General features: G+C 46.9%; 2 protein-coding genes across 3 annotated transcripts in view; both read right to left on the minus strand.

Annotated features, from left to right (window-relative positions):
- Positions 1-2,314: 2,314 nt before the first annotated feature.
- Positions 2,315-2,752, minus strand: LOC138358784 (uncharacterized). Its single transcript, XM_069316959.1, has one exon. It carries the CDS (start codon positions 2,750-2,752, stop codon positions 2,315-2,317), a length of 438 nt encoding a protein of 145 aa, XP_069173060.1.
- A 5,772-nt stretch (positions 2,753-8,524) lies between these two features.
- The window catches only part of LOC123767558 (neuropeptide CCHamide-1 receptor), a 34,146-nt gene continuing 16,340 nt past the window's right edge, over positions 8,525-26,330 (minus strand). The window contains exons 2-4 of one of the 2 annotated variants that reach the window (XM_069317142.1): positions 18,533-19,930; positions 10,385-10,659; positions 8,525-10,220 (exon numbers count right to left, since the gene is read on the minus strand). In XM_069317142.1, coding sequence (XP_069173243.1) covers positions 9,501-10,220; positions 10,385-10,659; positions 18,533-19,025 — 1,488 coding nt within the window. In that variant the 5' untranslated portion in view covers positions 19,026-19,930 and the 3' untranslated portion in view covers positions 8,525-9,500. Of the gene's footprint in view, positions 10,221-10,384; positions 10,660-18,532; positions 20,045-26,330 lie in introns of those variants that run through there. The other variant, XM_045757298.2, reaches the window with a different exon arrangement.

The raw sequence follows: 26,330 nt of genomic DNA on the forward strand, positions 1-26,330 counted from the left end.
TACCATGATCTATGCTCTTGTGTTACGTCACACTGCTTTTCCCTTCCCTTCTTCCCCTCTTTCGTTTCGCAATAGTTTCCAACCCTTGAACCCTGACACCTCCACCAGCTCCGTCTTCCGCTCCTGTCAGATCTGTGGGCGCAAATATTCTTCCTGAATCTCCGTCCGTTGTCGTTTCCACACTTCCTTCCCAGTCGTCTCCTACCTTCCCGGTTAGCGGCACTGTCTGCGGCATGCCCTTTGTGGTGAGGCGCTGACGAATACTCGAGGCCGTCTTCGGAAAGCTTTCACCCACTCTTCTCTATTGTCTCTCCTGAATTCCGACTCGTGTTGACTCGCAGCTTTTCCTGAATTAATATTATTTTTGCTCTTCCTCCATTTATATAGACCTGTCATGGAGGGTCTTCGATGACCTCCAAAACGCTGACCATTTGCCCTATTCTCACAACACACTGTTTCTTATCACCCGCCTCTCATATTCCCTCGGTGGGGGTTAATGAGGACTGGAATCTTTTTGCCCTCTTCGTTCCAAGCACTTGGGGTGGACGGTAGAGCGACGGCCTCGCTTCATTCAGGTCGGCGTTCAATCCCCGACTGTCCAAGTTTGTTGGGGACCGTTCTTCGCCCCCCCCACGTCCCATCTCATATCCTTATCCCTTCCCTTCGTTCCTCTTTGCACCCAGTCCGATCTGCCTCTCTCTCGACCCCTCCTCCTCCTTTTTCACGACACCTTATTTGTTACTGTGCTCCTCACAATGCCTCCTGTACCGGGCACAAGTTCGGTCCCGGGAACGCCTGACGCGTACAGCCAGGAAGAGTCACAGGCGGCGACACACCTGATTCTTTTCTTTTGTTTGGGAAGGCGAGTGCGGTGACCCGTAGGGCCGTCCGTACTGATAAACGGGAGAGTTGGGGATCCTGTGTCTCCACCATTACAGCTGACACCTCTCTCCCTCAGGTCTGGAAGGTGGTCTTTAAGATTCCTGGAAGGGTTGTTCCGGACACTCGCCTGACTCTCGTCTCCATGCTTCTGTCTTAGTGGGTGCGGTGTTGGTCGCTAATGGGGTTCGCACTTGTCAGCTGTTAGCTCAGGTGCCACCTTCATCGTAGTCACCATCTTGAGTCTCTAAGGAATTCTAAGACACACACCGGTGAACTGTGTGTAATAGACAATAGTGAGATATATCTGGGAGGATATGCTTTTGTCAGCAACTTGCAAGGAAGTCTTACCGTGGGGAGTGGGGGATTGTATTTGCCAAAATTATCTGCAGGATCGGACACATTAACCATGGACACCTTGAGATGTATCTAAGAAATGACTGCTGCGGCGCCCTGCCCGATCCCCACCTCCATCTCCTATCTCTGTCTCCCCGTTTTCTATTGTAATATTCTCCCCATTACTATTGTAATTAAAGATTTAAACTATGTAAATTTAATGTTTTTTAAACAAATACTAAATGAAATATCGGGGGTGATACCCGTAGACTTTGTGTGAGGAATAGCCGCGAGCTTCTTCCAGCCTTGAGACGGGCGGCTACCTCGCGATGATTTCGGGGCTCAAGGTCTCCGCGGCCCGGTCCTCGACCAGGCGGACAGTGTAGATCAGTGGGTCCAACTGGCTGGCCGCCTGGCTGGCCGCCTGGCTGGCCGCCTGGCTGGCCGCCTGGCTGGCCGCCTGGCCGGTTGCCTGGCCGGTCGCCTGGCCGGTCGCCTGGCCGGTCGCCTGGCCGGTCGCCTGGCCGGTCGCCTGGCCGGTCGCCTGGCCGGTCGCCTGGCCGGTCGCCTGGCCGGTCGCCTGGCCGGTCGCCTGGCCGGTCGCCTGGCCGGTCGCCTGGCCGGTCGCCTGGCCGGTCGCCTGGCCGGTCGCCTGGCCGGTCGCCTGGCCGGTCGCCTGGCCGGTCGCCTGGCTGGTAGCTTGGCTGGTAGCTTGGCTGCCTCGCAGCAGGGTAGTGATGAAGGTGGTTTTGGGGTGTAGAAGGTGGGTGGGTGGCGCGTAGGTGTGGGCATCTGTGGGCGGCGTCTGGGACGCCCACGCTGAGACCTTCCTTACCTTGAGACAAACACCGACGGGTCATGGCCGCCAGCCTGGTCACGGGTCCTTAAGGGGAAAATGTGACACGTCAATAATTAGTCAATGGATCCTCGCTATAACGTATCGTAGAGTTTTACCTATTCTCAGAGAACCCCTGCTACCCTTTTCCCCCTTCCTCCTCTCCCCTACTACCACTAACCCCCCTTCCTCCTCCCCCCTACCTTCCTTCTACCCTCCCCTCTAAACTACCAGACGTGTTCAGTCTACTTCTCCCAACAAAATTTAAGTCATCCGGCTCCAACCAGGTTTGAAAACGTGTGGACACCCATCCACGAGCTGGCCAGACTGCCGCACATTCCAGGCCCTATTTCCTCTACTAGTATCCACCGTCCTCACAGCCTCCACAGCCACCACAGTCTCCACAGCCGCCATAGTCTCCACAGCCACCACAGTCTCCACAGCCGCCATAGTCTCCACAGCCACCACAGTCTCCACAGCCGCCATAGTCTCCACAGCCACCACAGTCTCCACAGCCGCCATAGTCTCCACAGCCACCACAGTCTCCACAGCCGCCATAGTCTCCACAGCCACCACAGTCTCCACAGCCGCCATAGTCTCCACAGCCACCACAGTCTCCACAGCCGCCATAGTCTCCACAGCCACCACAGTCTCCACAGCCGCCATAGTCTCCACAGCCACCACAGTCTCCACAGCCGCCATAGTCTCCACAGCCACCACAGTCTCCTTCCCGTCTCCGAGATTACATTTCCCTTCTCAGTGCATGGAGAGGCAAATTTAATCATAATTTGAGCTTCAGTTGAAGTAGAACCTGAATTGAGAATGATGCATAACTGATTATTTAGAGCAGCGTCTTAATTGGACACGTATTGCAAATAATTTTAGTCTGTGATTGGTCCGTCTTGGCATTGCAATGTGCCTTTTATATTAAATTTTCAAACCATGTCATCTCGTGTGCTTAATTTTTACAACTATAGAAAGTGGTAACCAATCAGGGCGGAGATGTATTGTGAGCTCCACCAACCAGGGCGGACATGTATTGTGAGCTCCACCTACCAGGGCGGACATGTATTGTGAGCTCCACCAACCAGGGCGGACATGTATTGTGAGCTCCACCAACCAGGGCGGACATGTATTGTGAGCTCCACCAACCAGGGCGGACATGTATTGTGAGCTCCACCAACCAGGGCGGACATGTATTGTGAGCTCCACCAACCAGGGCGGACATGTATTGTGAGCTCCACCAACCAGGGCGGACATGTATTGTGAGCTCCACCAACCAGGGCGGACATGTATTGTGAGCTCCACCAATCAGGGCGGACATGTATTGTGAGCTCCACCAATACCAGGGCGGACATGTATTGTGAGCTCCACCAACCAGGGCGGACATGTATTGTGAGCTGCATCAATCAGGGCGGACATGCATTGTGAGCTCAACCAATCTGGATGGACATTAGAAAAAACAATTGACCATTGATGACCAAACCACAACTCAGAAGATGGAGAAGCGACCACGTTCCGGTCCGTCCTTGAACCATTATCAAGTCGTGCAAACATTTTTGCCAAACCCCTCAATTGTTTTCCTTCATATTACAAAGACATCTGATATAATTTAACTCGTTCATTATTTGTGACCTGCGTGTGACCTGCGCTGTGACCTGCGTGGGACCTGCGCTTAGTTAAGTCTGGGGCATATTTACCTGCTTCGTCTGAACCCAACCGGCGTAGAGTAAATGCGGTGACTCACCACACTATATTTACCGCCGTCTGACACTGAAAGTAATTTACACGGATATTGTTTTTTGTTGTGTTTCATCATACATCTATTGACAAAGGCTTTCAAGTATTTGTAGGGGACTACAAATGCTCTACCGTCTACCTCTAGTGGTTGGGCGTGGTTGTAGGGGAAAGCGTATGAGTTTGTGCATGGAAATACGAAGTTTACTGTTCACGACTGGTGGTGGACGGCAGGTAACACGTCTATTGTCATGTGAGGTCTGTCAGAAGGTCAATAGTTGGTTCTGTAAGATTGGCACTCATGCCAGCACTGTACACGGTAGGTTCAGCACAGTGTTCAACACCCGTGCCAGCACTGTACACGGTAGGTTCAGCACAGTGTTCAACACCCGTGCCAACACTGTACACGGTAGGTTCAGCACAGTGTTTAAACAAGAGTGATGCTTCTCTCTCAGAAGTGCGTACACGGTAGGTTCAGCACAGTGTTCAACACCCGTGCCAACACTGTACACGGTAGGTTCAGCACAGTGTTTAACACCCGTGCCAACACTGTACACGGTAGGTTCAGCACAGTGTTTAAACAAGAGTGATGCTTCTCTCTCAGAAGTGCGCTTCAAGGCTATATTGATCAATAAGAACTGTGGTACATGAACCTTGTTTGTTCAACAGTATTTACACAGAGGAAAAATGTTCAAGGAAAACTTCATAAAACTTTTCCTTCAGGAGATAAATATTTAATTAAATAAAATGATACACAAAACACACAAATAAGATATTAATTCTGACAGAGCACAAGCAGTGTTTTAGCGAGACAGTAAATGAACTCAATGTGTTCTAGTGGCTGGCTTTCCAGTATCAAAGCCGGTATCCGGACATATCCAGCATTATGACACCTGCGTTCGGACACAACCAATATGAGTATATAATATCTGACAGGAACTTCATTTATATATTATAATAAAGCCTGATGAAAGGAGCCTCCCACCCCCTCCCCCAGTTCTGAAGTGCTCTCTACGAGGCTCCAGTAGGATTCTCTACGAGGCTCCAGTAGGGCTCTCTACGAGGCTCCAGTAGGACTCTACGAGGCTCCAGTAGGGCTCTCTACGAGGCTCCAGTAGGGCTCTCTACGAGGCTCCAATAGGGCTCTCTACGAGGCTCCAGTAGGGCTCTCTACGAGGCTCCATGTAGGGCTCTCTACGAGGCTCCAGTAGGGCTCTCTACGAGGCTCCAGTAGGGTTCTCTACGAGGCTCCAGTAGGGCTCTCTACGAGGCTCCAGTAGGGCTCTCTACGAGGCTCCAGTAGGGCTCTCTACGAGGCTCCAGTAGGGCTCTCTACGAGGCTCCAGTAGGGCTCTCTACGAGGCTCCAGTAGGGCTCTCTACGAGGCTCCAGTAGGGCTCTCTACGAGGCTCCAGTAGGGCTCTCTACGAGGCTCCAGTAGGGCTCTCTACGAGGCTCCAGTAGGGCTCTCTACGAGGCTCCAGTAGGGCTCTCTACGAGGCTCCAGTAGGGCTCGCTAGGAAGAACCAGTAGGGCTATATAGGACTGCAATAGAGCCTCACGAGGCTCCAATAGAGTTCTCTGGGAGGATAGAGTAGAGCCGCCAAGCAGCCTTCACAGAAAAGGCGTCAATAAACACACATTATCATATCACTGTATCACTATCATATCAAGCCCTGGTTGTCGGAAATTTCCGAAATAATTTATTTACCATTAACATAATATGCAAGAAACGAGTTGCTATTTTATGTTAAATAATTATTAAATATAATTATTATCAAATACCTTGGTTAACCGTGCTAAGAAAATTATGTATGGGGCATTGGGGCTAGAAACTAGAAAATGAGTTACAATGCGACGTCACCAAAATTATATTCACCTACAAAGTCTTAATATATAACCTTTAAAACAACAGTCTGTGAACTAGAATAAGCATAAACGTGTTTTGCAAAGACTGAACTTAATTATCAATTACACAACTCAATTTCTCCTTCCAATTGTTGATAAGACATAATAGAACCGTTCAGGCGAAGCGTCTCTGGACGGGCAGGAAGGAGGGAGTCCATACTGAGTACTGGAGCTGTGTGATGTGTGATGCTCGTCATCCCCTGTATTGTGAAATACAAGTTGTCCTCGTGGAGTTGAACGGCCAGGATTAACAACCTCCAGTTTTTAGGAAGTCATCCGTTCAGTCTTTAATGTTTGAGCTCTTTCATCTACATGTACTGTAGCGGTTATGACGCACTTCTAATAACACCCAAAGGTGAGCACATTTAATATCTCACTTTACAACACTGTCATTTAGATTACATACACATAATTTAATATTATCGTGGTAGATGATATGGTGTAATTCCTGGTCAGATGAATGAGGCGAGTGGAAGTCACCACTGCGTCATGCAACCCGTCCTCAAACCAAGTCCACCATCCTTAAATGCTACGTGGGTGAAGCATTTACAGCGTTGTTGTTGTTCGAACAAAGTCGTCAGCGAAGCACTTGTTCCGGAAGTGTTCGGACGTCATCAGGCGAGTCGTGTGTAAGCCGTTTTTCATTCATAAACAGGGGGTTTGGCGGGTGCATGGAATGGACTTTGGGTCTTTGTTTATGAGGACGGGCTGTGGGCATGACAGAGACTTGCCACGTGAACGATTCCTGTCTGACCCTGGACACCACCGACGCCATCACCGCCTGACTGAGACGAGACCCACTTGGCATCAAGTCCTGCTCCCCCCCACACTGGTGTCCCAACACTCTTGCTCACTCTTATTATTCTTCAGTCAAGACGGAACGGCCGGAGTGACGTCACAGTTTCTCACACTGAAGCCCGTCACCTTGTAGTGTGAACCTGCTACGGTCTAAACACCTGATATTCACGCTTTGAAATACTCACTTGGCTGGGATATCCCAGTATAAACACTTGGCTGGGATATATTCCTGTTGCTTGTTAGACTGTCTCCTGGCCTCGTCGATGAGGGCATCAACCACCTCGTTATCGCTAGCGTGAGAGGCGAGGAGTGTAATAGGTGGGGGATACAAGAGGAACTGGAGAGGGCGGGGGGGGGGGGGGGGAGGAAAGGCAGATAACTTGTTGGAATTGGGACGGGACGTGGAACACTGAATAGGGAAGGGAGGGCAGTGTTCCCTTGAACAATGGGGTAAGGTGTAGCCCGCCAGGTGGTGCGGCCCGCCAGGTGGTGCGGCCCGCCAGGTGGTGCGGCCCATCACTTCACCGCAAACCATAAATATGTACATCCACCAAGACAATCATCTACAACAACAGTTTGATTATCTGGACAATATACATTGATATTAGGGACACAAGTAGAGAGTAGACACATTGTAGACTCCGAATGCAAATCTGCGTATACATTTTCTCAGAACGCTCTGGATATAACAAGAGGCTCTGAACTAGTACATAGGCCTATCCAAAAAGTTATCAAGAGAAACATTCAGTGCTATAAGTTTGCTGTTGTAATGTGCTATAAACTTGGTACTTGCTAAAATACAAATGTTTTCTATATTGAGTATTGGACAGTATTGACAACCAAGGACATTATTAAGAGGAGGCTCACCATAGCTGGTTGTCCAGCAGAGAGAACACCGTTACCTAATGCCCCGCAACTCATGACGAGCCTGTTGGTCGCTCTGACGGGATCACGGTGAACCCCTGGAAGAATGTTACAGTTTGTGTGGGACTACACTTGCGTTTCAACTTTAGCCAACAACTTTGTTGACTTCAGTGTTGCACAACCAGGTGGTGCTGCCAATCACCGGGAAGCAGCCAATTGTCGTATAGAGATCTTAATCACCACTACAATTTTGTCCCCATTGCCTCAGACACACTTGGTGTCTGGGGTAAAAGTGTTGCTAGTTTCTTGAAGGAGCCGAGTTGTAAGCTAATTGAAACAAATAGAGACCCTAGAGCCGCCAGATTCGTCTTTCTGCGTCTTAGTGTGGCGATCCATAGAGGAAATGCTCACTGCATTCATGGTTCCTGCTCGCCATCTGAGGAGCTGGAGGAACTCTACAACCCGTGACAAGTAGCCTTGTACCCTTGCATGTAACCTATATTGTAACCCCATTTTTATGTAATGAAATTTTAAATTATAATATATATTATATATTATATTATATTATATTATATTATATTATATTATATATATATATATATATATATATATATATATATATATATATATATATATATATATATATATATGTCGTGCCTAGTAGCCAGAACGCAGTTCTAAGCCTACTATGCAAGGCCCGATTTGCCTAATAAGCCAAGTTTTCCTGAATTAATATATTTTCTCTAATTTTCTTCTTATGAAATGATAAAGCTACCCATTTCATTATATATGAGGTCAATTTTTTTTTATTGGAGTTAAAATTAACGTAGATATATGACCGAACCTAACCAACCCTACCTAACCTAACCTATCTTTATAGGTTAGGTTGGGTTAGGTAGCCGAAAAAGTTAGGTTAGGTAGTCGAAAAACAATTATTTCATGAAAACTTGGCTTATTAGGCAAATCGGGCCTTGCATAGTAGGCTGAGAAGTACGTTCTGGCTACAAGGTACGACATATATATATATATAATATATATATATATATATATATATATATATATATATATATATATATATATATATATATATATATATATATATAATAAATTTAAATGTTTTGAGTAAAAAAATAAATATAAATGAAAAATTTCATAAAATGAAATTTTTTAATTTCATTAATTCTAGATGGGGTTTCCTGGTCTCTCATCCCCCCTTCTCCCTCCACCTTCTCCTTCTCCCTCCTTCAGACTAATCTTCTCTAGTGTCTTTGTTACAAATTTCGTTTTTAATTCTACTATTTTTCTCTTCAGAACAGTTTCATTATGTAGCATAAGATCACTACCAGGTTAATACAGTAACTGACTAATCACATTTGGCCCTGTGATCATAGTGAAGCTGGTGCTGTCAGTCACGGCGTCTCCCTGACTAGACGTTTGTGAGGTGCTCCGCGATTGGCTAAGGTACCAAAACCTCTTATTAGTCGCTCAATGATTGGCAGAGTGGTCCAAACCGTTACTCGTTCGGAGAGTAGCTAAGATGCCCCCAAGCCTCATTTAGTCACTCAGACATTGATTGAGATTCCCAAACCTCTTCATATATCTTGTTGATAGTTGTGAGAACTGTAGGCTTATCTTAGGTGTGCGATGTCTTCCAAGACGTATCTTAGTTAAGCGTAAAAACGTTGTCTGGATAAACTGGCTGTGAAGACCTAGTATAATAAACACACTATGGAAACACGTGTTTCAATATTAAAGATTAAATTCATATATTTGTAGTTATAATTTCTGATGGCTCACAACTTGTGTTAACCTCGTCTCACTGTGACAATAATGAAAAAATTTCATTTATTATCCCCCGAAAATCGTTCAGTGATCTTCGGGGGATTGAACTCGAGTTTGTAAAAATACGAAGCCTGCTCAGTGAACCAGGCCAAGATAGTTAGTGTTCCATAGGTCTAAGTGTAATATTATCACCAACGACATTGTAAATATCAAAAATTAAAATGCATTAGATCTGAACAACCTCATAAATGGTCATGCCATTAATCATGTCTTGATTGTCTGGCAGGATGGTTGAGACTCCCATCCTCGAGGAGGCGATGGGGTCGTGCAGGTCGTTCAGGGGAAGGCTAACGTTGGTGTGTCAGGAGGCGGCCGTGCAAGGCTTCTCCTGCATGAGGGTGGTCATTGTTATAGTTTCTGAGACACGAAGGGTCGAGCACCTATACCTGGAACCATTGGACCGCATGGAGCGAAGCGAGTCCATATTTCTCCGGCTGACAGTCCACCAGCAGCAGCAGAACAAGTACCGGTTGTATTGCTTCCTGAAGGTGCCCGAGATGCAGTATAGAGCGATTGGGTTGATGCACGAGTTAATGAAGCTAAAACAGAAGCCGACGATCCGGAGAGCGTTCCAGAATTCGTTATATTTGACTGAGGCTTGAGGGTCGAAGTAGAACCACAGGAGAAAGACATGCGTCGGCAGGAAACAGACGGCAAATATCAACACGAAGCACAGGACGACCTTGGCAACCTTCCTGCGGGTGCGTATCTGCCTGTGAAAAACATGAGACTCTCCTGGGACGTTGGAGGCGAAGAGATGCCGCGCCATCAGGAGGTAGAAGGTGGCGATGACGATGAGAGGAAGGAGATAGTAGATTAAGGCCTTCGTCAGGATGGTGGCCTGCTCGTACCAATTGGGAAAGTGCTCTGGGAACGGGAAGCACACGCTGATGGACTTCTTTTCCGACACCTCGAAGACCCTGACGTGGGAGAGCACTGCAGCAGGTGTCGCCAGGAGGACAGCCACCAGCCAGATGCTGACAGCTGCGCGCACCGTCACGCCTCGAGCTGCTCCCACGGCCTGAGGAAAGGGAGCAGGTGAAGCAATTAGCGAGAGGTATCTTTCAGTTAGCATGACCACACCCAGAGCCAGAGCCACATTCCAACACACCCGGAGCTAGACCAAGCACCATACCCAGAGTCAGACCAAGTACCACACCCAGAGCCAGACCAAACACTCCATACCTTCCTCACTGGGGAGACGATGGCCAGGTAGCGATCAGCAGCAAGAGCCGTCAGGGTGAACACTGTCACCCCAACAGAGATGTCCCTCACGAACTCGCTAAACTTGCACTCGAAGGTACCGTAGGGCCAGGACTCGATGGTGTAGATGGTGGAGACGAAGGGCACGGTGAAGAAGAGGACCAGCAGGTCCCCTAGAGCCAGGGAGATGATGTATGTGTTGGGCACATTACGCAAGTTCTTGTTCCTGACGAAGATGACGATGAGGGCGCCGTTACCTGTGGGGCGGGAGTGGACAAAGGGTGTTTGTGAATAACTCCAACAAGGACTCACAACCATGGTAAAGTCCTTGACTCAGAGCAGGAACAGGGAAGGCTATAGGGGGTGTCCAGAAATAAAGCAAGAACATGGGAAAACTATAGTACTCCTTCCTCAATGGGGCAAGAACTGGGAAAACTATAGTGTTTTCCCACAGTAGAGCAGGAGCATGGGGGAACTATAGTGTTCCTCTTAGTAGGGTAGAAACATGGGGGAACTATAATATTTCCCTCGGTAGGGGAATATTATAATTCTCCATGGTCCTTACCAATAACCCGGGGGTTATATTGGTAAGAAGAGGGAGGGAGGAAATTATCAGGGGGAAAGCGCCAAGCTATTACGACTATAGAGCAGTGTTGGCAGGTGACCTGGAGGTTGACCTGGAGGTGTTGGAGGGCCATCATCTGTATGCCTAAGTACGTGTTAATTGTGTCAACATCTGCGCCAGTCCTGGTAACAGGCGGCACATAAGACGGAAAATACAAAATTTCGTTCCAAAAGTGTTTTCTCTTTTGCTGTCAAAGTGATTTATTGCATTGATTTAACTGGCCAAAACAACTAGTATTTTCGTGACGGTGTTGGCTTTAAACGCACGATCAGTCAGCCTGCCTGCCACAGCCTGCCACAGCCTGCCTCAGCCTGCCACAGCCTGCAACAGCCTGCCACAGCCTGCCTCAGCCTGCCATTGAATAACCCACAAGCTGACCTCTCAAGAGGGGTCTCTATTCAGAAAACTCTCCTCGTTGCATTGTGAAGACCTCCTGGAATCTCTTGTTGAGTTCTTCACACACACCTCATTATCATTCTCCTGTTTACCTCTTCTCACTCGGTCTCAGTTTCATCACCTGTTCTTTCATTGTTGTTTTCCTCCTGATGTGACTGTGAAGCAGTTTTGGTTCGGCCTTGGTTATATTTGCTTTATCACTTTCATACTCTGCCTCTGCTTCCTTTTACACTATGAAGTACTCATTCCTGGTCCTCTGGTATCTCCCTGTTCTCTCGTGTTCTGATATTTCTGTAGTTCCTCCACGCTCTTGTATTTAACCGTTTTGCTTCCTTACATGCCCGATTAACCATGGATTTATCTTTAGCTTCTCATTTTTTTATTCTTTAGGGCTGGGATAAACTTGTTTATTTTTGTTAAAAAGTAAAAGATTTTACCGACAGTTTAAAGTGACATAATCGATCATATCTTGTACAGACTTTAATTTGAGATCTGTTTCCCGTGGTACTCCAGTTAGGAATGTTCTCATCTGATAAGTTCCCTTTCGGTACTCCTGCCCTTTGTTTTATAGTTCTTTTGTTGGGTAGATTACCTCTAACTCCACTAGACACTCAAATATCAGAACACGGTGGTCACTCACTCCCATGGGGGCTCCCAGTTTAACTTCATTCCATTTTGCCACTACTCTCATGCTTGAAGAAAACTTCTTAACATCTCTGACTCATCTGAGTTTCCAGCTTCCACCCATGTCCTCTTGTTCTGTTAATATTACGTGTGAACATTTCGTCTATATCCACTGTCAATTCCTCCCTGAGTACTTTATATGTTCCTATCATATCCCTCCTCTCCCTTCTTTTTTCAAGTGTAGTCAGGTACAGTTCTTTCAGCCGCTCTTCATACCCCATCCCTCGTAACTCTGGGACGAGCCTCGTCGCAAACTTCTGAATCTTTTCCAGTTTTCTTATGTGTTTCTACAGGTGGGACTCTTATGATGGGGCGGCATACTCTAAGACTGGTCTCACGTAGGTAGGTAGTGTAAAGCGCTCTAAATGCCTCCTTATTTAGGTTTCTGAATAATGTTCTAACTTTTGCCAGTGTAGAGTACGCTGCTGTTCTTATTCCTATTTATGTGAGACTCGGGAGTTAGATTAGGTGTTACGTCCACGTCTAGGTCTCTCTCTCGAATCGTCATAAGTAGGTAGTTTCCCTTCACTGTGTACTAACCCTTTGGTCTCCTATCACCTAGTCCCATTTCCATAACATTACATTTGCTCGTGTTGAACTCCAGTAGCCATTTCTCTGACCATCTTTGGAATCTGTTCAAATCCTCTTGGAGGATCCTACAATCATCATGTCACAACTCTTCTCATTAATTTTGCGTCATCCGCAAACATCCGACATATAGGACTTTACTCCTGTAAACATGTCATTTACGTATATTAAAAATAGAACTGATCCCAGCACTGATCCTTGAGGTACTCCACTCGTTACTTTTCGCCAGTCCGACTTCTCGCCCCTTACAGTTACTCTCTGGCTCCTTGCTGTTAGATAGTTCCTTACCCAAGCTTGGACCTTTCCGCTTACTCCCGTCTGCCTCTCAAGTTTGAATAGCTGTCTACTGTGTGGTACTGTATCAAAGGCTTTTTGGCAGTCCAGAAATATGCAGTCTGCCAATCCTTCCCTGTCCTGCCTTATTCTTGTTATTATATCTTAGAATTCCAGAAGGTTTGTTAGGAATGATTTCCCTTCCCTGAATCCATCTTGGTGTTTGTTTACAAACCATATGTTCTCTAGGTGTGTAACAAGTCTTAGCCTGATTATTCTTTCAAGTATTTTGCAGGGGATGCTTGTCAGTGATACGGGTCTGTAGTATAGTGCCTCTTCCCAATCTCCTTTCTTGAAAATTGCTACCACATTTGCCTTCTTCCAGCAACTGCACAACTCTCCCGTCATAAGTGACTCATTAAAGATCCTTGCTGGAGGCACTAATCGCCTGGGCTGCATCTTTTAGTATCCACGGTGTCTGGATACTTTGTCTGGTCCAACTGCTTTAGTTGCATCCAGTATTTTTAGCAGTTTCATTACCTCCTCTGCTGTCACTTCTATATCTGATAGTCTCTCATCTAGGGTCATCTCTTCTACCAATGGGAGCTGCTCAGGCTCGGTTGTGGACACTCCATGAAAACTGGCATTCAGTGCATCGCAGATTTCCTTGTCACTTTCTGTATATGCCCCTTCTGTTTTCCTTAGTCTTTCACTTGGTCTTTCACTGACATTTTCCATCTTTAGTAGTAATTTGGTGATAGCTCCTCCCCCGGTTGTTGCCTCCTGTCCCTCTCACATTCTCATACTGGTAGTCCCTCCCCTGATCCCCCCCCCACACTCGCTACTAAATCCCCCACTATTCCACTCTCCCTAGTCATGTTGTTAGTTCGCGCCTAATTCATTTGCAAGCCGAGTACATTCACTCTCCCATTCTTCCCTACTCTTCCTAATTTCTTCCTGAATATAGTCCACAAGCTCTTGTTTTTGTCTCACCCTCAGCCTGTATTTGTTGAAAATTCTCCATTTTTATTCCCAGGATCAAATCCTCCATCCAAACGCTCCTCCTCTCAACACATTTGCCTATCAGCTTCTCTACAAGCCCATCTTCCTCTTCCCTGCTACTGCTTGACCTGTTCATCCTTCACGAGTCTGCCATTGAAATAAAAAAAACTTTCGCCAACAGGTGTTCCAATTACCTTCCACGATCTGCTACACGATCTAGCTGCTGCGTGTCCTGCAGGAGGACCAGGCTCCACAGTAGTGTTACACCACTTGGGCTGGACGATAGAGCGACGGTATCGCTTCATGCAGGTCGGCGCTCAATTCTCGATCCTCCAAGTGGTTGGGCACAATTCCTTCCGTCCGTCTCATCTCATACCCTTATCCTGACCCCTTTCCAGGGCTATACAGTCGTAATGGCTTGCCGCTTTCTCCTGAGAGTTCCCACCCCACCCCCCTTCACTAGGACCAGCTGGCTCTACACAACTGTTTACATCAAGAAGCCACAGTCGCGATGTTGTCTGTTGTTCGGCACAAGAACTCCGGGTAGTGGCGCCTTCTGGACAAACCTGGAGAGAGTTCAGGTAATCTTCCTATTCAATTAACTGTCCGTCATTAAATTTTCTTAGGATATTGCTACCTGGTCCATGGACTGTTTTTAATGTTTCCCGGGTGCAACGACTGTAGAATTTGTACCATTTGTAGAGATACATGGGTTAGCTGTGAGCTGGCTGTGACTGGCTGGCTGTGGGCTGGCTGGCTGGCTGCAGGCTTGGTTTAGCTTTGTTATTCGTCCCTAATTGGGTGTGATGTAAGGAGAAGACCCGGCTGCTGTTACAGTACCTGGCGCAGTAATGCACCTCGTAGCGATCCATGACCTTGTTGTTGAGGGTGGGAGTGGTGCGAGGCGGAGGGGCGTGGCTGCCGCTGCTGGAGGGTGAGCTCAAGGCTCACTTAGTGCGGGAGTATTAGCATACAGATGCCGGCCTGTGTTCCACAGCGACGTGTTCAGCGCTGAGCGAGTCTTAATGCAGAGCCTTTAATGATCTCTGTTCCCTGCCTCTGGTGGCGTCCCTTCTCTCTGCCCTACACACTCAAATTTTATCACCTCTTTCTCTTGTGACTTGTAATTATTGTGCTGTAATTTATATGTAAACTTTCTCAATCATGAATGTACAACCATTTATTTCTAAATAGTTCTATAGTTGATGTAATTTGATTTGAATCAACAGTAACTGGGAAAAAATATATATCGAGAAGAAATAATTGCAACAAGGAGGAAAATATTGAACAGGGAAAAATCAGCAGCATATGGGAAGCTGATGAACATTAAAACAACATTTATAAAGGTAAATAAGGACTTTAAGGCAATATATTCAGCATACGTTAGACCACTACAATGTTATGCAGCACCGCACTGGAATTCACACCCTATGAAGCACAAAATCTAACTGAAAAGTGAAAGTTTCCAAGAATATTAGTGCCAAAATGTAAGAGGGTGATCTACGAAGATAGGTTAAGGTCACTAGACCTTACAACCCTCGAGAAGAGAGCACAACTGACATGATCACAATATACAAGATATTGAGGGGGAATAGACAATGTGGATATAAACAGCCTTCTTATATTGAGAACAAAAAGCGATAAGGTAAGAAACAGGTGGCGGCTGAAAACACTAATATATCTGAGAAATGTAAGAAAATGCTCAGTACTGTGTGCGGGCGGCTGTCAGGTCCCTGGCACTGGAGGTGCGGCAGGTCCTCCAGCCACAACTTCACGCCAAGATTCGATAAAAAATGAGTCGGAAAAGTTCAACTATAACGCAATCATCACCACCACTAGAGCCACCACCATCTCCACCATCAAAGTCACCACCATCTCCAGCACCATCACCTACCATCAGAGTCACATCACTAGAGTCACCACCATCTCCACCGCCTCCAGAGCCGCCAGTATAATGGAGCTCGTGTTACTGACCAAGACAATACACAGAGAGAGGTTGCATGGGGAGGGGGGGGGGTAAGGGGGTGAGGGCCGTGGTTGAAAACCAGAAACCTGAGTTAGTTATCCACGCGCCTTCACCTTGTGTCTTAGTGCTCACTGTAGAGTATTAGTTATGTGGTGGGTGTAGTAGTACAGTAGTAGTTATGTGGTGGGTGTAGTAGTACAGTAGTAGTTGTGTGGTGGGTGTAGTAGTACAGTAGTAGTTGTGTGGTGGGTGTAGTAGTACAGTAGTAGTTATGTGGTGGGTGTAGTAGTACAGTAGTAGTTGTGTGGTGGGTGTAGTAGTACAGTAGGAGTTGTGTGGTGGGTGCAGTAGTACAGTAGTAGTTATGTGGTGGGTGTAGTAGTACAGTAGTAGTTGTGTGGTGGGTGCAGTAGTACAGTAGTTGTGTGGTGGGTGTAGTAGTACAGTAGTAGTTATGTGGAAGGACCCTTTCTTCCGTTTTCAGCTGTCAACGCTAAAGAATTCAGTATATAGGCAAGACAACATCAACCCTTTGAAGACGGCTAACACTGCACAAGCACCAGGAACCTTCTAAGGTACATATAGCCTCTATACATAACTAGACCTTCACCAGAAATATCCTCACAAAGTACCCCAAAATAATCGAGATACAGCGACGACACAAGACTGGACAGGGGCGAGGTATTATACATAAAGCAAACCCAGCCAGGCATCACTACCCAACTACCACCACGTTGCACTCTACCAACGTCCAGAACACGACGGAACACAGCACCAGCCATCATGCAAGCAGGACTGACGCAAGATACAGTGGGCCTATAAGTGAAGTGCTTCTTCACCTCATCCTCGTGTACATGTCATGCAGCTTTGAAATGGTTACCAAGAAACTTTGTAATCATTCCAATTCTGCCTTTGACAATGTTAACAAGATTTAACGAAAAGCATCTCTTAGCGTCAGGTCAAATTAAACTGATACAAATTAACTTTGGAGAGTTAATTTTTCAACTTCCTTCTCAAATGAAGGAAAATATTCGGAAAAGTACACAAGACTCTTGGTAGAATCATTCATCTTACCCTCTCTGTCAAATTTAATAATATATGGCTACAGGAAAGATTGTTACCATATGCTCCCCATGCAGGTGATTTCCTATTAGCAACCCCAATGTCAGCAACCGGCACCCGTCTCACACCGCAGGCCCTCCGAATTGCCGTGGCTCTCCACTTCGCTGCCACAATCCATACCGAATACAGGTGTATTTGCGGCGAGGCAGAGACCGACAGGTACGGACGGCATGGCCTTCTCTGCCAAAGGACAGGAGGATGGCATGCAAGACACGGCGAGGTCAATGACATTATTAAGAGAAGCCTTACCACAGCCGGTTGTCCAGCAGAGAGAGAGCCCCGTTACCTAATGTCCCACAACTCTGATGAGCCTGTCGGTCGCCCAGACGGACTCACGGTGAACCCCTGGAAGACTGGGAGACAGTTGATGTGGGACTACACTTGCGTTTCAACTTTAGCCAATACCTATGTTGACTTCAGCACTACACAAGCAGGAGGAGCTGCTAATCACCGGGAAGCGGCCAAGTCCCGTAAATACAGAGACCTTGAGCACCACTACAATTTTGTCCCCATTGCCTCAGACACTTGGTGCCTGGGGTAAAAGTGCTGCTAGCTTTTTGAAGGAGTTGGGGTCTAAGCTAATCGAAACAACTAAAGGACCCTAGAGCTGCCAGTTTTCTTTTTCAGCGCCTTAGTGTGGCAATCCAGAGAGGAAATGCTCACTGCATCCATGGTTCCTGCCCGCCATCTGAGGAGCTATACAACTTGTGACAAGCATCCTTGTACCCTGCATGTAATCAATATTGTAACTTTTTTTGTGTAATGACATTTTCAAATAAAGTTAGATAAATATACACACATACCAAAAGAATAGGGGTGGTAGGAGAAGAAAATATCAAAGTGTTCAGTGAGGATCCACAAGGTCTTCTCTGAGAACTCTTTATTTTCTTCACCGAGGCTATGGGTCCCTACACTTGCACCAGAGGTGGTACCCTTATATATATATATATATATATATATATATATATATATATATATATATATATATATATATATATATATATATATATATATAATAATAATACAATATTATAGGGGTAGCACCTTTATACAAAATATGAGCGAGTTTAGGCGACAGAAATAGGAGCCACCCGGAGAGACAACACGATTTCTGCAATTATCTTTATTCTTATGTTCTCATTAACTAGGGGAGGAAGAATGCTGACAAAATGTGTATAAAATGTTACTTAACAACACAGTTACAAGAGCCAGGCGGGAGTGGGAGCTCCATCACAGTTCTCACACGGCGGCGTAGACCTTGCGCCGGAGCGGGTAGAAATATAACAGTTTAGCGTGTGAGACTGTAATGAGAAAGTGAAGTGAATGGCTTAGGGGCATGACCTGTGAAGCATGAGTTTAGAGGTGGAGCAGCAAGGAGTGGACGGTAGTGAGGGAGGTAGAGAAGGCAGCAGCATGAGGACAGGTAGTGGGGACGTCGTGAGGGAGGAGCCCCCTGGCCTGGGCAAAAACTTACCAATCACTCCCACGATGAAGATGACGGCGAACACCAGCGGCACGATGTACGTCTCCGGCCGCTGGCTGTACGGCACGTACTCCCCGGTGTTGTTGAACGGCACGTGCTCTCCGGTGTCGTTGAACGGCACGTACTTCCCAGTGTCGTTGAACGGCACGTACTCTCCGGTGTCGTTGAACGGCACGTACTCTCCGGTGTCGTTCACGTACAAGCTGTCGTTGGTCACATTCTCTACCATGGCCAAGTTGTCTCTGGCGTTCGAGGTCTCAATGAAGCCAGCGAGGGTGTGCCACAGGGTGTGGGTTTCAGGACTCTGCCACAGGGTGTGAATGAGGCTGGCGGAGCCCTGGGCACTTGTGTTCACCAGCGAACCGACCACACTCTGAAAAGGGGTCTTGTCCGGTAGAACTAGAGGAAGATAGCGGTCTCCGTTGGTGGGGGAGTAAATGGTGGTAGTAGTTGTGGTAGTTGTGTGGAAGGTGGTGCCCGCCATAGTAGACCTACACAATACCACTACAGTCCTCCCTGCTAATATGGCCACTTTAAAGTTCTGTTTTAAGTATACTTTAAAGTATAATTAGTCTTTTCAAATAATATTCAATACTTAATTTCCACTGCAATAAGTGTCGTAACTAATGGATCTGATGAGTGAAAGTTTTGAGTCTTCACTCTTCATAGTTATTATACTATCAAAATACAATTGTCATACTTTGTACTTGATATCATGACATAGTTTGAAAATAATATTTGATTGGTTATATTATCGAAAATTCACTGCCTTCTTAGTTTTGTGAAAGTATTGTATTAGATTCAGGTTTTGTTTGATATTAAACATAATGGTAACCTCTTGTGTCTGTCTGTATGCGCAAGAACGGACTACTCTGCTCCTGATGTGCGTCACACCACAACACTGGCGAGAAATATTCGCTACACCGGAATAATTCAGGAAAATATTTACAAGCTGAAAGCGTTTAATTTTAATGTGAAAAGCCGTGGTGTCCTGGAGGAAGGCCGTGGACAATGTTCCAGATGTTTAACTTGTCAAGAAAATGTATTAATTGGTAATTGTGCAAACTCCATACCTTGTCAATGTCTGTTAGAATAGCTTTTACCTTCCTTGCCGTGCTCCACTGAGAGGTCACGTGGAGAATGTCACAGTCAACATGTACATTTCCTGGCTTAAATTTATGACTCGCGTGCAGTTATAAATTTATAAAATGTGTTTATTTATGTTTCCTGACAGGTGTAACACCTGTCAGCGAGATGAGTCTTGGCACGTATGAGAAGTTGGCACTTCTGAGCAGGGCACCAGTGAAGAGCAGGGTACCTCTGAGGAGTTAGGTATCAGTGAGAAACTGGACAGAGTTTTCTTGTTGACAGACGCGGCATCAGCACCACCTGGAATAAACACAGTAGTTAATATAAACCACAGAAGCTATATATTTGTATTTGTATTTATATTATATTATTATTTCTATTGAGAAAATCCGTAGGAGCCGTGATGAGGGTTCGAACCCAATGCGGTGGGTGTTCCCAGGCACACGCTCTAGTCAACTAGACCGCAACATGGTACAAGGATTGCAACCTGGAGTTCTACTGAACACACGAGGGTCCAGGATTTTCACACAATCCTTCCCTGCACTCTGGCTCCGTCATCCAGGACTAGAGCGTGTGCGTGGGAACACCTACCGCGTGGGTTCGAATCCTCATCGTGGCTCCTGCAGATTTTCTCATTGACGCAGTCACGTTAGTGTGATTACTCTAAGATTAGTAATATTAATGTTATTAACAATATTATTATATTTGAGATGGCTACATGTACTAAATGACATTTGTTGTGACGCTGAGGTGTGTGGTGGCGTCTGACATTTACACCTGGCTGAGCATGAAATATTACAATGATGCTCCCCTTCCTTTTTCTACTTCACCTTAGCCCCCCCACCTCCTCCACCCACCTACTCTCCCACCTCTCTCCTACCTCTCCCACCACCTCCACCCTCCCAGTCTATCCTTCAACGCTACTCTTCATCTCCAAATAGTTTTTTCATTGCCTAATCCCCTTTGTCTGCCTGACTGTCTCTCTCTTTGTTCTCTCTGCTCTCTTGAACAGTGAGTTATTGTATATTACAAGGGTTAGAGAGAGAGAGAGAGAGAGAGAGAGAGAGAGAGAGAGAGAGAGAGAGAGAGAGAGAGAGGGGGGGGTTGTGTATGTCGTGCTAACCCATGTCTCAGGGGCTGGTGCCAATTAATAGGATCCGTTTCTCTGAGCTAATAATAACATCCAAATGAATGGCCTCGCCAGTCACATCTTGAATCTGCCGCGCAAATACATTCTTCATGAGCAGCACACCGCCAGGTGTGATTAGCCTGGATTGGGTAGCATTGCCTCGCGCCAGCTGACGGAGGAGGAACTAGAGGCATCATGGAGCAGTAAGCCTCTCTAACGAAACTCTCAGTGAACAGAGAAACTGAACTATTGACCCCCTATTAGTTTAAACCGTTGAGAACAAGCAAGTATGCCATCAAATCCATGACATTGTGACGATTTTTCTCGTCTTACCTTGCTGACTACAGCTGCTGCGAAACACAACAAACATAGCCTATTATACGATGCTCAAGGACATTTGCATCTTGATAATGGAACTCTCTTTGGTGTCTTGCAATGCAAATCATATCCATCTTTTGGATAGAGCAGAAAACCTTGTAAAGCTAATCGTCTTTAGCTTTGAATTAACCATGCTGGACTTACCAGAAACTTTATGTACACAGATACAGTTGTAGCCCTGTTGTTGTGCACATAGCCAAGTAAAAGTGTACTATACAAACAAAATCGACCGTACGATCGACTATTGGCGTTCATTTAGCCAACATAGTGAAATACGGCAAGCTCGCTCCGTAGAGTTGCAACCTTGTTTCCCCCACCATGGGGGAGGTCAGTAGCTTCCCCCACCACGGGGGGGGGGGGGTGTCAGTAGAGACATAATCACAAGGCACAACAACACAACCACTTCAGAAGACCCGGACCTTCCGGCAATCACCACGTGTTAGAGGGGGGGGGGTCACCGACCTCTCTGGGAACAGTGTCCGAGAATACCCGCGTAGCCAAGACGACCCTCGACCCCCTGAAGCACTCGACGGTATCTGGACTACCTGTAACACAACTAACTAGGTAAGAGTTACAAGGCCGAGCAGCGCCTCACTAATATGTATATTAATCACCTAAATTGAGAGGTTTGATTGGGTATCGAATATGTACAAACAAGTAATTAAAGGTAAAATAATGGTTGACCTTTATGCTTGAATTTCGCAAATGCTAAATCAAGCGTATTTTAACCTGACGCGACACAAAGAGGAAGTTGGACTGGCACGTGGAGCGAGAACTTGCACTCGACAGCAGCTTCAGCTCTAACACTCGTCCTTCAACTGGATAATCATATCCACATTTTGGACTTCATTGAAGTTGTTTGTTGTCGCAATAGGAGCCAATCGTACTTAAGAGCATGGGGGGTCAACCCCAATCACTCTATGGCACTTGCCATTCAATTACGATTAACCATAGAAACCTGCATGAGGCAACCGCCGGGCCCCAAACCTCTAGTAAACATTCTCTTACAGATGTTGATATATATATATTTATTCCGTAAATACCAACACATTTGATCTCATCTACGGAGGTGACAAATACATGGATACTTAATCAGGTGACTTGACAACCTCATTAAAGGATGTCAGGATTAACAAGTGTGTGAGGAAGGCGGGAGCAGCAGCTGTCACCCAGGCAGGTGCTCGGGGCCACCCTCTCCGCCAACACCATCGTCTCTTATAATGAAATTCCAACAAGTAATAATCTTAAGTTTTTTTGCTGTTGGTGATGGGCCGGTTCATCAATATTAGGCGTGTTTGCCAGTCTCCCAGAGAGCAGGAGCCACCTGCAGCAGTGTTTACCACTCCCTTAAGGAATTTACCTTCGTGGTGAGGGGAAGGGTGGGAATTATTAGGGAAAAACACCAAGCCATTACAACTACATAACACTGGGAAGGGGTCAAGATAAGACTTTGGCATGGGACGCGTGGAAAGGAATGGTGGCCAACCACTTGGACGGTCGGCGATTGAACGCCGACTTGCATGAAGCGAGACCGTTACTCTACCGTCCTACCGAAATGGTTGGACCCGTGGTGAGGGGACTCCGTTATGATTCCCTGGGGCTGCCTCGGCCTCACTCTACTGGCGCTGTACGTGGGCAAGAAACCATCAAAGCTCCCTTTTGGGCCACCGGACCACTCGCACCCAAGTTTGAAGAAGTCAGACTATGATGGAAGAGCAGGATCCATAGTTCCAGCTATGACGGGCCTAGACCCACCGGCTTTTATTCCCCATACTGATGTCTCCATATACACGTCACTTCCTTCTGTCCAACGTCTTCTCCTGACATGACGTATGCTTGTGTATTGTGTCGCTCTCCACTGTCCCACCCTTTTTCCCCTTCCTCAGTCCCACAACTGTTTCTTAACCTAAAACTACGACACCACCAGTTGCCCGTCTCCCCCCGCCCCTCTGCGGTCTGGGGCATCCACGGCCAGCGTTTCCACCCTTCCCAGTCTTTCTCTGACATATTTACATCTCTCCTTCACCTCTTTGCTCTTCTATGTCTACTGTGAGCCCTTCTCTAGTTCCAGTCTTTCTCCTCGGTCCTTCCCTGTGGTTTTTAGCCCTCCCTGGCGGTCAAACATCCGGACCGATATCCATCCTCCTCCCGCTATCCTCGGTTTGCACGTTCTCATTATCATTCCCCCGTTATCGATAGATAATGCAATCTATCACACTGTACCTGAAACTACCACTTTTCACTCGGAAATGTAGACCTGCTTACTCTCCTTCCTCCCCTACGAGTCGGCCTAAGTCTTCCCTCTAACTACCTCCTCCGTCTATGTCCCTATCTCTCCTTCCATCTCAGCCGGTTGACCTCGCTATGGAGGTTCTCGTCACCCTTGTTCTTGCCTCTGATGCTGCCATTTATCTTCGGCTCTCCTCCGCTTCTGTTTTGACTCGGCCGAACTCCCTTGAGCCCCTTACACCAACCGTCTAGGTTCAACCACCTATACTGTCTTCACCTATGCTCCCAGAACCCTGATGTCTCAGAACCTGTTCCTTATCTTCCCTAGTATTCCGTGTCCCTTGATGTTTTTGTAGCTGTTCTTTACAATTTCTATTATTTATGGAATATACGTGTTTTTATTCTAATTGTAATGCAACTACAACTTTTACTCTTACAAGTTTCAACACTTTGTGAATGTCTCCAGGAGCCGATGCTTGGCACGTTTCCTGGTCACTTCCAGTGTTAATCTTTCATCTTCTCTCGTGGAGCTTCAAATTTGTCCCCCAGGGTGTCACTGTGGGAGGATGGGATGGGTGTCACTGTGGGAGGATGGGATGGGTGTCACTGTGGGAGGATGGGATGGGTGTCACTGTGGGAGAATGGGATGGGTGTCACTGTGGGAGGATGGGATGGGTGTCACTGTGGGAGGATGGGATGGGTGTCACTGTGGGAGGATGGGATGGGTGTCACTGTGGGAGAATGGGATGGGTGTCACTGTGGGAGGATGGGATGGGTGTCACTGTGGGAGGATGGGATGGGTGTCACTGTGGGAGGATGGGATGGGTGTCACTGTGGGAGGATGGGATGGGTGTCACTGTGGGAGGATGGGATGGGTGTCACTGTGGGAGGATGGGATGGGTGTCACTGTGGGAGGATGGGATGGGTGTCACTGTGGGAGGATGGGATGGGTGTCACTGTGGGAGGATGGGATGGGTGTCACTGCAGTGCAGGTCCATTACGGAGGACTATCACGGGAAGACATGCAGCATCTTGAGGGCTTCTGCAGTGATGCAGCCTCTCCTGGCGCTGACTTTCCTGCAGATGAGAAGGAAGCCATCCGTCTTGTACCCTGGAATATTGTATGTGGTGAGGGAGACTAGCTGCCCTCCACTACTGGCTGAGAGGGAGACTAGCTGCCCTCCACTACTGGCTGAGAGGGAGACTAGCTGCCCTCCACTACTGGCTGAGAGGGAGACTAGCTGCCCTCCACTACTGGCTGAGAGGGAGACTAGCTGCCCTCCACTACTGGCTGAGAGGGAGACTAGCTGCCCTCCACTACTGGCTGAGAGGGAGACTAGCTGCCCTCCACTACTGGCTGTAAGGGCAGCTAGTCTGCTTCATGACTGTGAGAGTCATGAAGCAGACCCCCATCTTGGGGTCCTTATACCAGTGGAGCCGAGAGATCTTCTGGTTCCAATGAAGTATTTAAACATTCATGTATACATTAATATACATGTATGCAATGAAATACAAATATACATGTATACATTCCAAGGCGCAAAAGCATATGTAGACAAACAAACAAGCACACAACTACATACATGAATGCATATAAACTCACACAAATACATCATTCAAAGCTCACTATCGAATGGGAAAAATATAACCGTGAATTCTGAATGCTCTCAATCAGAGGGCATTTGTATGCATGTGCACTCAGTCTCTGTGTGACAGCTGCACTCACATGCGCGCGCGCGCGCGCACACACACACACACACACACACACACACACACACACACACACCAGGAAGCAGCCCGTAACAGCTGTCTAACTCCCAGGTATCTATTTACTGCTAGGTAACAGGGGCATCAAGGTGAAACTCTGCCGATTTTGTTTCTGCGATCACGGGATCCCACTAGGACCCTAGGATTACGTGTCCAGAGCGCTATCTACTCAGCTATCAGGTCCCTGTATGTACTCACCTAGTTGTGCTTGCAGGGAGTTGGCTCTTTGGTCCCGCCTCTCAACTGTTAGTCTACTGGTGTACAGATTCCTGAGTAAATCCACAGATTTATATATATCAGAAACAGTGTAGGTCCAGGGACTTATGCTTCTTTGCTATTCTCCTTTGACATGTCTTGGCTATTGTATACCATATGGTAAGTCCCTCTGTCTCTCAGTTTTGACTTCCCAGCCAGTGTATACTTCACTGGTGCATTACTCTGAAAGATTACTTTCATGGTCGATTCCTCCCCATTTGGAACTTCCCAAGCCTACAGTAATGCTAAATTTGCGTGACTGTCTCTCGAGCCTGTATTCACGTGAGAATACCTGTAATCTTTTTCTGGTCATCACTTTTCCTATCCCATGTGTCCCCCCCCCCCCCTTTTTGGGTCTGGCAGATTATCACTCTCTAACCCCACTGCTTTCCTTTCTGACCGCACTGCTCGCCTCTCCGACCTTGCTTCTGACCTCTTTGACCCCACTGATGGCCTTTCCTTACTCTCAATGACCTCTGAGCTTTGTATTACCTATTACTGTCTCTTTACCTCATTATGGAGTTTCCTTTGACCCCGAAATTTTCCAATGCTCCTTCTTAATTATGCATGATCTTTACCTCAAAGCCTGATCACATGTTTTGTGTACACACACACACACACACACACACACACACACACACACACACACACACACACACACACAAAGCCGCCACCAGCAGCCATCACCAATTGTGGAGGTAATGTCTGTCTGTTATATGCTTGGATGAATGAGTCGTGCTATGAATTTACTGGTTAGCAAGTTATCGCTGTTGTTCTGGTGACGTAGGAACAGCTGAGAGAGAGAGAGAGAGAGAGAGAGAGAGAGAGAGAGAGAGAGAGAGAGAGAGAGAGAGAGAGAGAGAGAGAGAGAGAGAGAGAGAGGAGAGAGAGAGAGAGAGAGGAGAGAGAGAGAGAGAGAGAGAGGAGAGAGAGAGAGAGAGG

This window comes from Procambarus clarkii, chromosome 86 (genome assembly GCF_040958095.1).
Source record: "Procambarus clarkii isolate CNS0578487 chromosome 86, FALCON_Pclarkii_2.0, whole genome shotgun sequence".
Lineage (NCBI taxonomy): Eukaryota > Metazoa > Arthropoda > Malacostraca > Decapoda > Cambaridae > Procambarus > Procambarus clarkii.